Source organism: Balaenoptera borealis (genome assembly GCF_965194805.1).
Source record: "Balaenoptera borealis genome assembly, chromosome: 15".
Lineage (NCBI taxonomy): Eukaryota > Metazoa > Chordata > Mammalia > Artiodactyla > Balaenopteridae > Balaenoptera > Balaenoptera borealis.
This window is the reverse complement of record NC_138871.1, coordinates 66,948,958-66,963,697: the sequence shown is the minus strand read 5'-3', so window position 1 is coordinate 66,963,697 and position 14,740 is coordinate 66,948,958. Positions and strand designations below refer to the sequence as shown.

At 45.3% G+C, this 14,740-nt stretch overlaps 1 protein-coding gene and 1 long non-coding RNA gene across 2 annotated transcripts in view; one reads left to right on the top strand and one right to left on the bottom strand.

Annotated features, from left to right (window-relative positions):
* CAPN14 (calpain 14) overlaps nucleotides 1-10,054 on the bottom strand; it is a gene marked incomplete at its 5' end in the record, with an annotated part of 29,487 nt that extends 19,433 nt beyond the window's left edge. Inside the window, 8 exons of the mRNA XM_082356500.1 lie at nucleotides 440-514; nucleotides 3,708-3,793; nucleotides 5,542-5,604; nucleotides 6,219-6,393; nucleotides 6,774-6,910; nucleotides 7,033-7,151; nucleotides 8,011-8,134; nucleotides 10,043-10,054. Of these exons, the coding sequence (XP_082212626.1) occupies nucleotides 440-514; nucleotides 3,708-3,793; nucleotides 5,542-5,604; nucleotides 6,219-6,393; nucleotides 6,774-6,910; nucleotides 7,033-7,151; nucleotides 8,011-8,134; nucleotides 10,043-10,054 (791 nt within the window). The remainder of the gene's footprint in view (nucleotides 1-439; nucleotides 515-3,707; nucleotides 3,794-5,541; nucleotides 5,605-6,218; nucleotides 6,394-6,773; nucleotides 6,911-7,032; nucleotides 7,152-8,010; nucleotides 8,135-10,042) is intronic.
* Nucleotides 1-14,740, top strand: part of LOC309611890 — a 489,900-nt gene that overhangs the window by 40,840 nt on the left and 434,320 nt on the right. The window lies entirely within an intron of this gene.

Genomic DNA, 14,740 nt, shown 5'->3' with positions numbered 1-14,740 from the left:
GATTGGTACAGGGAGAAGAGGGACAGCGTGGGAGTTAATAGTAAGGGTGAAAAGTGGAAGGAACGGGGAGCAGGTGGGTCTCATGTCAGACACCCAGAAGCAGCATCAGCTCAGGGTGTCTGGTGGCCTTTCATAAAAAGGGGTGAGAGGCTTTGGGGTGGGTGGGAGTAGTACTGCTTTGCTCTGGAGGGCACAGGTGCGGTGGCTTATAGTTGGCAAGAGACAGAAGTCGGAGAGGAGGCAGTGGCCACACCCACCCTCTGCTTTGAGCACCTGCTGAGTTCCATGCCAGGGGTCTCTGCTCTCATGAGCCCCTAAAGGGTCTTCTCGATCTCTGTATAAGAGATGCCTGGCATACATGAGGCACCCTGTAAACGTCTGCTGGATGGATGTCCTAATGTAAGCCAGGGCACGTGCCCCAAGTCTCTGAGTCAAATACCAGAACTCTCCATCATCATCTTTCCTCAGCAGCAGAATCTTCTCCTTGGGGCTCAGTAGCTCCCACATACTTGAGCTGAAAACAAAAAAGAAATGTTTTCATGGGGAAGGAAAGGATTGAGAGGGACATGCAAGAAATTATTCAGTAAATGCTCTATAGGGTAGCTATTTATTCTCATCTTCATACTGCTTGCAGACAATTACATCTCACATCCTCTATTATGAAAGCAACGTGTGACATTAATTCATCACTCACTCTGAGCCAAGTTCTGGGCTAGGCTCTTGACATATTTTATTTCATTTAAGGCTAACAGCAACTTTACAAAGTAGGGATTTTTACTGCCATTTTAGAGATTAGGAAACTGAGGTTAAAAGAGATTAGGTCACATGCTTGAAGTCACAAAGTTATTAAATGTCAGAACTAGCATTGGAACCTATGTTGCTATTGGTTTTTTTTCCACAGCCCATCATTTTGGACTTCTGTTTCTGGCCGCAAAGGAGTAAGGTTTTCATGTACCACTTCCCCACTATAAACAACTAAAAATGGGACAAAATACAAGAAACAACTGTTCTTGGACATTAGACAGCAGGCAGCACAGAATTGTGACCCCAAGAGGAGAGAGACAAATAAAGTGAGCCCTAACATTGCCTAGACTCCTGCCTGAAACTAATTCCCTAGACAGTGATGCAGGGAAGGGGACCCAAAAAGAGCCTAGCAGTCTTGCTGAGTGGAAGAGACAGAGTCTGAAGTTCAGGGAGACAAGACAGCTAGAATTTGCTGGGGAAAGTGCCCAAGAGGAGGGAGCTACTTAAACAAGGACCTCCAGAGAACTTCATAGGTGTTCCCTTGAGTCTTTGGCTAAAATAAAATCTGTGCATACGTAAAATGAAATCCCACAAGACTGGACTATACAAAGAACAATTTCCAGAGCTGACACCAGGCTGGAAATCATTTGAATTCCCACCAGCCAGAGTCAAAAGACCTTACAGTATACATGGGGTCTTTAGGAGAGAACTCAAAGGGTTTACACCTTAGTAGTGGGGTCAAGTTAGGCCCCAACTAAAAGTTTTCCTAGATCTGTCCTAAAAAAAAACTTCAAAGTATCAAAATAATCCCTAAGCAACTAAATTTACGATGTCCAGTATCTAATAAAAAATTACTATGTACATGAAGAAGCAGAAAATGTGATCCAATATCAAATCAATATCAAAAAAACAAACAACACAATCCAAAAATGGGCAGAAGACCTAAATAGACATTTCTCCAACTAAGATATACAGATGGGCAACAAATACATGAAAGGATGCTCAACATCATTAATCATTAGAGAAATGCAAATCAAAACTACAATGAGGTATCACCTCACACCAGTCAGAATGGCCAGCATCAAAAAATCTACAACAATAAATGCTGGATAGGGTGTGGAGAAAAGGGAACCCTCTTGCACTGTTGGTGGGAATGTAAATTGATACAGCCACTATGGAGAACAGTATGGAGGTTCCTTAAAAAACTAAAAATAGAACTACCATATGACCCAGCAATCCCACTACTGAGCATATACCCTGAGAAAACCATAATTCAAAAAGAGTCATGTACCACAATGTTCATTGCAGCTCTATTTACAATAGCCAGGACATGGAAGCAACCTAAGTGTCCATCGACAGATGAATGGATAAAGAAGATGTGGCACATATATACAATGGAATATTACTCAGCCATAAAAAGAAATGAAATTGAGTTATTTGTAGTGAGGTGGATGGACCTAGCGAGTGAAGTAAGTCAGAAAGAGAAAAACAAATACCGTATGCTAACACATACATACGGAATCTAAAAGAAAAAAAAATGTTCTGAAGAACTTAGGGGCAGGACAGGAATAAAGACGCAGATGTAGAGAATGGACTTGAGGACTCGGGGAGGGGGAAGGGTAAGCTGGGACGAAGTGAGAGAGTGGCATGGACATATATACACTACCAAATATAAAATAGATAGCTAGTGGGAAGCAGCCACATAGCACAGGGAGATCAGCTCGGTGCTCTGTGACCACCTAGAGGGGTGGGATAGGGAGGGTGGGAGGGAGACGCAAGAGGGAGGAGATATGGGGATATATGTATATGTATAGCTGATTCACTTTGTTATAAAGCAGAAACTAACACACCATTGTAAAGCAATTATACTCCAATAAAGATGTTTAAAAAAATAAAAGAAAGAAACTGTGATCCATGACCACAAGTAAAAACAGACCTAGAAATAAGAGCGATATGATGGAATTAGCAGATAAGGACATTAAAACACCCATTATAAATGTGCTTCATATTCTCAAGGATGTAAAGGGAACTATGGACATGATGCAGAGAAAAGTGAAAGATATTCTCAGATGGTATCTCTAGTATTAAAAAATATAATATCTAAAATGAAAACTGCTCTGAATGAGACTAACAGCAGATTAGACACTATGGAATAAAGCCCATCATTTTATTTAATCCTCATCACACCTCTGGCTCAAAGAAATTAAGAAGTTTGCCTAAGATCACACAGCTACCAAAGTTAATTTAACCTGTCATTTTTCTCAAAGGCAAGCACTTGTTTTCCTAAACAAACCACTACCAACAACATTATGATGCTATATTTCTACAACACTTTAAAATTTATATAAATCGGGCTTCCCTGGTGGCGCAGTGGTTAAGAATCCGCCTGCCAATGCAGGGGACGTGGGTTCGAGCCCTGGTCCGGGAAGATCCCACATGCCCACTAAGCCGGTGCACCACAACTACTGAGCCTGCACTCTAGAGCCCACATGCCACAGCTATGGAAGCCTGCGCGCCTAGAGCCTGTGCTTCGCAACAAGAGAAGCCACCGCAATGAGAAGCCCAAGCACTGCAACGGAGAGTAGCCTCCACTCGCTGCAAATAGAGAAAGCCCGCACGCAGCAACGAAGACCCAACATAGCCAAAAAAAAAAAAAAAATTTATATAAATCTTTGGATGCCATTTTCCCACACAGACTCAGTCCCTCCGACAATTCTCTTTATTAATTATAATAAATAGAGTATAGTACATTCTATCCGGAGTAATATTCCACTTATTTTTCTGAGCCTTCATTTTTTCATCTATAAAAATGATTAAGTGATAACGCAGATGTGAAAATGTCAAAAGCACGCTATCCATCTTTTGGATCCATTCATTTCTTGAATTTGTGTGCCAAAGGCAGCCTCCTTTGCAGCCTTCACCTACCCCGTCCTCACCCCTCCCAGCCGGTATCAGAAGTTCACCTGTCACTCCAGTCTCCTTTCCATTCCACTCTTCCCCAGGGGTTCTGCAGCTTGATTAGGTACGCAGGTCCACGTTTGGAGGTCACCTGTATAAATGAGAACCAGTCCAGGTGGCTGGGCTGAGTGCCAATAGCAAATGTTGCAGATATCTGGGTGAGATTCATGCCTGCAGATGAGACCTTGAAATGAACGATCAAAGGCCCTGGGAGTTGGTAAGAGGAGAAAATGGCTCTGCTGCTCACTAGCTGTGAGACCTAAGGCAAGTTACTTAACCTCTCTGTGTCCTTTTCCTGATCTGTAAAATGAAGCCAATAGTCACATCTACTGCAGTGAGTTGAATGGGTACCCTCCTCCAAAGATATGTTTACCTAGAATCTGTCAATGTGATCCTATTTGTAAAAACGGTCTTTGCAGGTGTAATTAAGTTAAGGATCTTGGGACAAAATCACCCTGAATTAGGGTGGGTCCTAAATCCAATGACAAAAGTCCTTACAAAAGAAGAGAAGGGGAAAGACACAGAGGAGAAGGGCGTGTGAAGATGTAGGCAAATATCGGAGCTATGCCTTCCAAGCTGAGGAATGCTGGGAGCCATCCTAAGCCGGAATAGGCACGAAGGATTCTCCCCTACAGCCATTGGAGTGAGTACGGTATTAAGGACACATTGATTTCAGACTTCTGGCTTTAAAAAACACCGTGAAAAATAAATTTCTCTTGTGGCAATTTGTTATGGCAGCCCTAGGACACTAATACACCTACTCATAGGACTGTTGTGAGGATTGAGTTAACATTGGTAAAGCAGTTAGGACAGTATTTATCACATATTAAGTGCTACATTTTGTTAAATACATTTGTTAAATAAATATAAAATCATAAACGTAAATATTTTTAAATATAAATTTTGTTATCTAAATATGAAAATAAAAGTTCTTGACACACACAAACATGACTGATGGAGATCTAAGAGAAAGAAGAAGTCAGGTGCGAATGGAGTTGAAAAAATCTGAAACAGAGTTAAAGGGAATTGGAGGACTTTGGGGAAGTCACACTCTCTAGAGGATAGCAGAGGTTCTTTAAGATTCAACCTGTGGATTCCTTATCTCTGTGCTTTGCTCCTGCCCTCCCTCCACCAGGAAGGCACTTCTCCCCTCACACAAATCTACCCATCTTTCAGGGGCCAACTCCATGTCACCTCCTCTATAAAGTCTTTTCTGATTTCCCTCCAACCCAACCAGGTAAATGTCTTCTCTCCTACCTCTAAACCCCTCAAGCCTTTCACCATTGCTTTCTTCTTTCAGTTTCTACTTTGCTTCCCTATCCATTTCAAATATGGTTTGCCTCCATACTTGACTGTAAGCTCCTTGTAGGCAGGGTCCCGGTCTGGTTCATCTTTCTCTCAATGTTTAGTAGAGCTCAAAAGATGGATAGCATCAGAAGGAAACTGGGAGACTGTGGGGAAAGGAGCATGTGGGAAAGAAGCAGGAATTTGGAGGGAAAACCCAGATAGAAAAGCTATCAATGGCAGCCTAGAGCTAAGTGAAGCTCAAAGAAGGGTTGTGAGGCACAGCAGGGCTAGGTGGCTGATTGGCTGGGACTGTCAAGAGAGGCGGGGATGGTGCGATGGAGGTGGCAAAGGCTGGACCCACCACTTCACCCCAGAGAAGCGGCACGGAGGTCCGGGGAGCCTACTACCTGCTTTGGCAGGCCTACCAGAAAAACTCACCCCCTAGACTGGGCACAGACACCAACGTTCACCAAGATGAGGCAAGGCCTCGGTGAGAAGGCCCGGGAGAGAAGGGAGAGGCTGAAGGGAGACAGAGGGGCTGGGTTCCACCACCTTCCTGATCCCTGGGAGAGTACAGGCATGGCCTTGCACCAGCCCATTCTTCAGCACTCTCTCCTTCTGCAGAGACAGAGAGCTCCTGTCAGCACTCTGCTGTGTACAGCTAACTTGAGAGTTGGGGGGATTTATTGACTGGAGCCAGGGTTTATGGGGAGGCGGTGGGAGAGACCCATGCTGCGTTTCCTTACAGTTTTCAAAGCTCTTCAGCACCTGCAGTCTCATTTGAGCCTTTCAAGAAGTCAGGGTGCCACTCTGCAGTGATTAGCTCCCCACTTTCCCGAGGGCAACACAGACTCAGAGCTGCTAAGTCATGTGAGGTGACGCGACGGTCGTTAGCAGAGGCAGGGCTGAACTGAGGGCTTCCTACTCCACTTCCGGGTTCTTGTTTGTTATGAAATTAGACGGTGACAGCTAGTGGTGCTGGTAAATGGCCTTGCATGTGGTTGACACTCAAGAATTGTTAACTCCCTTCTCTGAACACCCTCTGTATTCTACGGTGTTCTCGCCTGCCCTGGGGGCTCAGCTCTGCTGTTCTAGTTTGAACGTCAGGACTCTGGGTGCGGGAGCTGGTGGAGTCCGGGGGCCCACACGAGGTGAGAGCAGCAGCTGGTTGACAAAGGGGATGGGAGCAGCGGAGGAGGCCATCCTGCCAGGGCGCAGCCCAGCCTCACCCTTGAGTGGGTCTGAAGGCCAATCTGGGTTCTGCTGTAGGTGGCTCGGGTTAGGATGTCCCAGAGGTTGCCGGGGGCTTCTGCCAGGTTGATGGTCATTGTCACCCCTCCAGTGAAGTCCACAAGGGCTTCAGATACCTGTTTACGCTGCAAGTCTTCATAGGAGCCAGAGAGCCTGCCCAGGGAAGGCATAAGCATGGGCTAAGGGAAGGGTGTCTGTGCTGTAGCCTGGGATGGTCCAAACAAGTCTAGAGAATCCCCCACTTGGTTATTCCCCGGTCATGTGTCTGCTATTCCTTCCTTCCATCCTAGGGGCAAAAAAAGAAAATATATACTCAGAGTTTCTAACCCTATTAAAGAACTCCATCCATCAGGGAAAGGTAAGACTCTTGAAAGCATGTTCCGATAGCGTGACCTCTATGTTTGCTGAGATGCGCCTCATCTCTCACGTGAGAAACTTCACTGCTTCTTCGTCTTGTCCTCCCTCAACATTGATGAGAGGGAGACAGAGGCAGAGGAGGTGGGAAGGGCTGGGAAGGAAAGGGGTTGTCTTACTTAGCATAGGCCTTTTCCAGAAGAGTGCCCCAGAACAAGTTCTTGTAGGTAGAAGAGACAAAGACCAGCTGGCCAGCCTCATTCACAGGCAGTCGGTCATCTACCACCACTGGAACCCACTTCCCAAAGTGCCAGAACTGGAAGGAGAGAGTGCCCGCTGGTGAGTGAAGACTGCCATGGAGGATAGTCAGCCCAGGGAGCAAAGACGTGACTCTTCCAGAACCCTCTTTCCAGTCTGGGGCACCAGGAGTACACTCACCCAGAACCGGGAGATGCCAGCATACTTCTCAGTGAAACTCTGATTCAGGGGAATGACACGACTCAGGATATCCTGGTGCAAAGTCAGAGCTTGCAAAGCCGCCAAGAACCAGCAGTCGCCTAAGCCGGACAGCACACAGTCTCCACATGAATCTGCTGGACATGCGTGCACAGACCGCAGTGTCTGCATGGGTGTACTGTACAGGCCTGCACATGCTACAAGTGTCCACACGAATCTACTGAGGGCTCACTGCATGCAAGAAATGTCTGGCGCCAACTGCTATCCTCTCTGGGCTTGCAGCCTAGTTTAGGAGAAGGGAATTCTATACCGGGGAGGAAGATGGTGAGTGAGCAGAATAGAGGGTGGGGAACATTGTCTGGAATCCAGACTTGACACCAAGAACTGAACCATATTCCTGGACCAGCTTTTAGCTTCCCCTTGCCCCAATGTCAGGAACTTGGACCCAAACGCAACCAAAGTTTTCTAAGGCCTGCTTCTGTAACTGATTTATGTTCTTCTGAGAAAGCCTCAACCCTTCTGGACTCCATTTCTCTGTCTGTGAAATGGGTATCACTACACGTGTGCCTTCCCTCATGGCCAAGGGTTTTTCTATTCCTCTAAAAACAAAGTTGGGCTGAGGATAGATCTGCTTGGATTCTGGGGTATCTAGTGACTGGTGTGCCAAGAAGGACTCATTACAGGGACTAAGGTAGAGTGAGCACGTTTTCCAAAGATGAAACTTAGACCTGGAAACTGGTAACAAGGATGATCGTTAGGCAAGGTGTGGCATTCCCACGCATCCTCAGGGAACCAGTTGTGATCATTTTCTCATCAAAGGACAACATGTCAAGGTAGAGTTCAGGGTGGCCATTTCCCCCGTTGGGCTCTCTCAATCCCCCTCCTCTTCACCCAGCTCTGCCTTGTCTGGGTTGGGCTGGCTACTGCCAGTTGTGCGTCTCAGGGGCTGTGCAGACTTACCTACCAGTCCCTGGCACAGATGCAGCCTTTTGGCCTTGGCAGAATAGAAGTGAGGATTGCCGTGCAGCTCCTGTAGGAACAAACAGAAATGTCCTTCTGAGCGAGAACAAAGAAGCTCCTGGAGCTACAAGGACCACAGTTTCCCATATCCCCAAACTGGACTTCTGGGGACATAAATATAGAACATATGTGAAATCAGGGCTGTTCTAGAAAATCAGGCATACAGATTCTGCCCACTGTATTTCTCATTCCTTCTTGCAGCTCATGTTAAGTGAGAGTCCTGGAGAACCCCGTGTAGATATTGAGAAGTAGCACTTGTATCAAGAATGCCTTTTCTTGGGCATCTGTGAAAAATGGAAGCACCTCTCTTAGGGAGTGTTCTAATTTTTCCTAGAGATTTCTCATTCTCCTTATTCTCCCCCTACTCTTCCTTCCTACCCCCAACCCCCAGTCTAGCGGCCTCTTTGGCTTCCATGCTGAGATGCAGGCTTGGGGGGGCAGGGGGAGTGGGGGGCCGTCTCTGCTCCACAGCAGGCCCTAATCCCTCCATCTTTGCATGTGCACGCTTCCCTCAAGGTCAGGTGTGTGACAGACTCACTACATCAGCAGTTCCCAAGATTTTCTGGGAGAAGGAGAATCTTAGCTGTCATCTAGTTTAGGAGGCTCTCTTGGGAATTTCACACACAGTAGGGACTTAGTAAGTCGGGGGCTACAGGCCCTGATGGTAACGGCTGAATAGGGAACAGAAAAGGGGAGAATCTGTAGCACAGATTGACTTCATTTTGTTCACTAGCCGTGTTTGGGAAATCTTCTGTGTTAACCAAGTTTGGGGGAGCTGGATTGCCTTTGAACACACTAAGACGTTGCCTTTTAAAGGACTTGTTGATGCGTTTTATGAAGAGAAGAACACTTGTAAAGTGATTAATAGCTTCTTCAGGATGAGGCCACACACACACATACCTTATCTTTAAAGAAGTATTCCTAAGTCACCTTCAGGAGAGTCTAGACCCAGATGCAGCCCGTTGGAAGTTCTTGTGTGTCTTCTGTTACAAGCTGTGGAAGAAATTGTCTCATTCCCATATTGCCACAGCTCTCTACAAAGGGCCACATGGGTCTCGGTCATATATGGAAATGCACTTTAACTGTTGTAAGTGAGCAATGTTGGAGCAGACTGGTAAATGAACACACTAACCAGGACACAGGTATTAGCGCGTGCAGCCTGAAGACACGCTGCCTGGCCTGAGAGCTTCCTTGGCTCCCCAGAGGGAGTTGGACTCATCCATCATGTTCTTCAGGTCGGGATTCATTTGTCCTCAGCAAATCAGTAGTCAGAGCCTCAACCTTCACTTTTCCCACATTGGCTATGCTTGCCTTCTCTGTAGATGCTGAGGGCAAGAGAGATCTTTATGGTGGGGAGGGGGATCCCTGGTACTCATGACCCCCAGGAGGCCTTAGAATGTTAACTGGCTGGTGAACATTGAGCACCATCACCAGGTGAGACACTGGGTCTCTTTCACGCCTCGGGTCCCTGCCCTGATGGTCAGTTCCTTCAGATGTTTACTGAGAACCTACTATGTGCAGACACAGTACCATGCTGGACACATACACTTGGCTCTTGACTCACCAATAAGGGTAGAGTCGGGGCTCTGAAAAGGAAACAAAAGAAATAAGAAGCATGTCCCTGCTCACAGGTACAGTGGACCTGTAGAATCCTCCTACGGGATGACTGATTTCCAGAGAGCTCTGGCATCTCACCACAACCCACTGAGTTGTCTCAGGTAAAATTGGAATAGAAACCTAGGCTCCTTGCACAATGGCTCTGTCTACATGATTAAGAGTTATCAGATGGAAAAAATGATCAATTCCATCCTCTTGACAGTCGGAACAAAAGAACAAGACTAAGAATCAGCCCTGCCTGATTTATCTTGGGAAGAACTATACTTCTTTTGTGTAACAGGCATTGTACAGTGTTCATGGTGTGCCAGATTTGAATTAGAAAACCCAGCAGGTGGCTGGGTTTGCCACCTCTTACCTGTGTGGCCATGGGCAGACCACTTACCATGCATGAGCTGGTTGCTTTACCTATAAAAAGGAGATGACATATACTGTGCCTACTCTCAGGACTCAAAGAGACAACGATGTGAAGTGGCTTGAATAAACTCTAAAGCAGGGGATGGCAAACTATGGTCCATGGGCCAAATCTGGCCCACCATTGGTTTTTGTAAATAAAGCTTTTTTGAAACACAGCCACACTTACCCATTTATGTACTGTCCATGGCTGCTTTTGCAATATACATTACAAAAGCAGAGTTGAGTAGTTAGAGCAGAGATCATATGACCAACAAGTAAAAATATTTACAGCCTGGCCCTTTACAGAGAAGTCTGCTCTAAAGCACTACCTAACCCAGGTGGATTGTTGCTGCGTGGCACTAGGCACAGGGGTAAGCTCCAAGGAGGAATTCACAGAATAAAATGTGGTTAATTGAATCCATCACTGAGAATTTATCTTAATGCAACAGAATTTTATCTCTGATTGATTTATTGATTTTTTTTTTTTTTTTTTTTTTTTTACAGATTCAACATTTTCAGTTACATTTGTGTCTCAAAAAGACTTAAAAATTTGGCTTGCCACTTCTCTCTGCTAAAGTCCGGTCTCTAATGCATTTTTTAGAGGTGATGACATCAGGCATTCTTGAGCAGTTTTCAGATGCTTTTGTGGGTACTGATTATGAATAGGAAAACCCACATCTCTATGTACAGATCATGACTTGTTCATAAAAGGGGAAATGATTTTACAAAATTAATAGTTGGAAAGGATCTTGAAAGTTTTTACCATTTAGATATCTATCTGCATTTAGATTGAATTTTTAATAGAAGACCCCAAGACATTGCCTTTCAGGAAACAATGAAGGACGTGGTCCAGCTATGAGATATTGAAGGCAAGAGTATTTTTTCCCCTGGATTTGCAGAGCCCATCATTATATTATGAAAAAAGAGGTGGTTGATAAGTGTTTGCTGACTGACTGAATGAATGAATAGATGTTTCTTCATTTGTAAAATGTAAAGAATGGTAAAGCCTGCCCTCTCCACCCCTCTTGATGTGAAGCTGAAAGGAGAAAAGGACAGGAACACTTTCTGTGAGCTCTCAACCATTCGGCTGCTCTTCTGTTGTTCTGATCACATGCCTGAAACTAGTTTAGGCTGAGAACTGTTTTCAAAGGCCTCCTTAGTACCACTCCCTCCTCATCCAGGCTGGCTTTAGGGCTCCTTTTCAAGGAGGGTATGTGGGATCTAGGGCAAAGTGCCCTGAGGAACAAAGTGAAATCAAGGTCAGCCTTAAGGAGTCTCCATAGCGACTGTGCACCGGGAGAGTAGACTGAGGCCGGGGCCGGGGTTAGGGAAGGAGAGGCAGGACGCCCTCTGCCTTCACTGGTGATGCTGTGTGAGAGGGTCCTCTGGGGTGATTGCAGGACCATTTGGAGAAATAAGAACTTGGCTGATGGAGCTCCCTACCCACTCCCAACTGCCTCATCTTCCATCTGACTCTGTGAGACACTACACAGCCACAGATCTCTGTAGAAGTGCAAACACCCCCAGACTCCCCCAGAATGTGAGAGTGCACCTTGAGTTGCCACGTAAATTTCTGCAGGCTTCCGAACATTCACTTGGCCCATGTGGAAGCCAGACCCTGATGTCACTCTTTGTAGGTGAACTAAACATCGGGCTGGAAGGAAGTTGGTGGTCCTCCCTTTCAGCGGCCCTGTGTAGAGGCAGGACCTCCGAGCAGTTTCAGTGGCTCTTGGCCGTCCAGCCTGGCTGGTGTAAAAGCCCGGGGGCATCTTCTTGGCACATCCTCTTTTTTTACTTTTTTACAGGCTCCTAGACCGGAACCTCAGCGGGGCCACACCATTTGCTTCTTGCAATTCTTACCATCCTAGTCTTGGAGTCATTCCCTACTCTGATTTCTCCAGCACCTTCCACCCTTTTAAAGGACCACCTTTCTGATTTTTCTCCTTTCTGGACATTTCAAAACACACGTGAATAGGAAGGAGTTCTAAAACAGATGTAAATGAGTTCCTCTTTTTTTTTTTCAGGAGTATTTGCATCTTAAGAGAGTCACAGGCTTTGAACTGCGTTATTTGATGAAACAGAAATAGCCTTCCTTCCCCTGATTCACACAGAGCGTGGCCTCAAACCCAAATGGACAGGCTCTCAGCATTTGGGCCCCTTTCTGGGTAAACAACCCCCAGCACATGCCCTCTGCTCTATTCCAACACACCTTTCGCTCGCACACAAACACAAGATGTGTCTTGCCCTCTCTGGTTCAAACTGCATCCATTTTTCAAAGTTCAGGTCAAGTTTCCCCTCCTCCCCAGAGCCTTCTCCAGCTTTCTAGCACGTTTTATCTTCTCACAGCTGAGTTACCTCATTGATGCACAGATTGTTTTACACCTCAGGAAAGGTATTCTAAGGATCTCTGAGCTTGTGTGACAGTATTAAAAGGAGACTGTTGCGAAGGTCAGCCTTTGCGCCTGCTCCATCCCGATAAAGCAGGAAAAGCAGCGCATCTTTCAGCTGCCTGGGCGTGAGGCGTGAGATTCCAAGAGATGCAAAACATAAACTTGTTTATATTGCCAAGAAGAGTACTGAAAACATTGGAGTAAATGATTTCTCTCAAACAGTTTTATTTGGAGAGTTACCCGCCTCATCTCTTGGACATGTAACTGCTTTCCTAGACGAGATTTTAGTGCCAATTATTTCTAATAAGAACAACCATAAATCCTGGTCCTGTTGTATTTCACAAGACATGGAACGTCACATAGAAGTCATGAAATATAAAATGCATATTTATAAGGGCAAAATGTTAAGAAGAACTCTTCTACCAATTCCCACTATTGCAGGAAATATTGACCTGGATCAGAAATATTCAGAGACCAAACTAGAGCCAAATGAAAGGACAGTACTCCATGCAATTGAATCAGTGGTTATTAAATGGTCGCATCAAATCCAAGAAATTGTAGAAAAAGATTTAGTGCAGCCTTTGCTGAATAGTCTTCACTCAAATCCTCAAACTGAACTGGATTTCTGGATGATGAGAAGAGAGAACCTAGCATGCATTTATGATCAACTTCAGGCTCCCATTGTCCTCAAAATGGTTAAGATCCTGAAAAATAAGCAAAGCAGCTATTTTCCAACTTTGAAGGATATCTTCATGGCTGTGAAAAATGCTCTTCTCGAAGCCCAAGACGTGGAACTTTACCTGAGACCCCTGAGGAGACACCTTCAATGTGTCCAGGAGATGGAATTCCCACAGACTGGTGTATTAATTGCCCCGTTATTTCATACCATCTGTCTGATCTGGAGTCATTCCACGTTTTATAATACCCCTGTTCGGGTTATAGTTCTATTGCAAGAGTTTTGTAATCTCTTCATTGACCGGGTATGTAGCATGAAAAAAATAGGAACAATAAGAATTATTGCCATGTGGTAGGTTTTATGAGATCAAGGAGGAATGAATAAATCCAGTCTACAGAAAAAAAAAAAAAAAAAAAGGAGACTGTTGCAAAAGAAGCCACCATGAAAGAACAATCCCAAATCTGCTATGACCTGGGGAGAACGATGCTGGGTGACAGCACTTCCCAGCCCCCCGAAACCTTGGTCCTGGACTTGAGGAATGGGTGGCCTCGCATCTCAGGCTATGATTTGCACCACTCCAGAAAATCAAGCTATGCAGTTAGAAACCCAGGCAACACTTCAGAAAAAGGAAGTCAATCAAAAACATCTTTCGCAAAAACTATTTGGCAGTCAATACTAAAGGTAAACATATATACATCCTCTGATGCAGCGATTCCTGGATATTACCCAACAGAAATGCTTACATCTGTGTATCACAAAACATGTACAAGGATATTCATAACAGCGTTATTCAAAATAGCCCTGAACTGAGAACTACCCACAAGGCCATGAACATGGATAAATGATATTGGGGAACATTCACACAATAGAATGCTATAGAGCATTGAGAGTGAACAAACAAGGACTACGCACTACCATACGGATGAAAGTCACAAACTTAGTACAGAGTGAAAACATCCAGACACAGAAAGTCTATGATTCCATTTACATAACTTTCAAAAAAGGCAAAACCAATCTATGTGTTAGAAATCAGCTTAGTGGTTACCCTTGGGGTGGAGAGATTTGTCCCCAAACCAATTATGCCACTAATAGTTAAATAGATTCTATTCCTTTCTACTGATTGTTGTGATCATCAGTAGAGAGATTTACAAGGGAGATTGAAAAGCGATACATTCTACTCATTTAAACAAGTCTTGTTTACCTGGACACCTCCCCATGGGCCCTCAATGGCAGGGATGCAGGATGAATCAGAATTTCCGCCCTCAAGGACATCACAGGCCAAGAGAGAGGGCTCTCCCCTCCTCCCTGTGAGGTTTACTCCGTAATGGTCAGTACCCAGCCCATCCAAGAATCCTCACTCTCCAAAGTCAGAGATATGCTCCCACCCTGCCAGGTCTGGAAGATTTCCCCAGACTGAGAAACTTAAGTCCACTTCACTGGCTCAAAGTTAGGATCACAATTCTAGCCCTGAGCTCCTGTAGACTGAATCTGGCATGTCCGGAACAGAAATGTTTAACCTATATCCAGGCTGCGTCCCACCCACACAAAGGGTATCTCCCTCTGCCTTCACTGGACAGGGTCGCACACTGAGCTG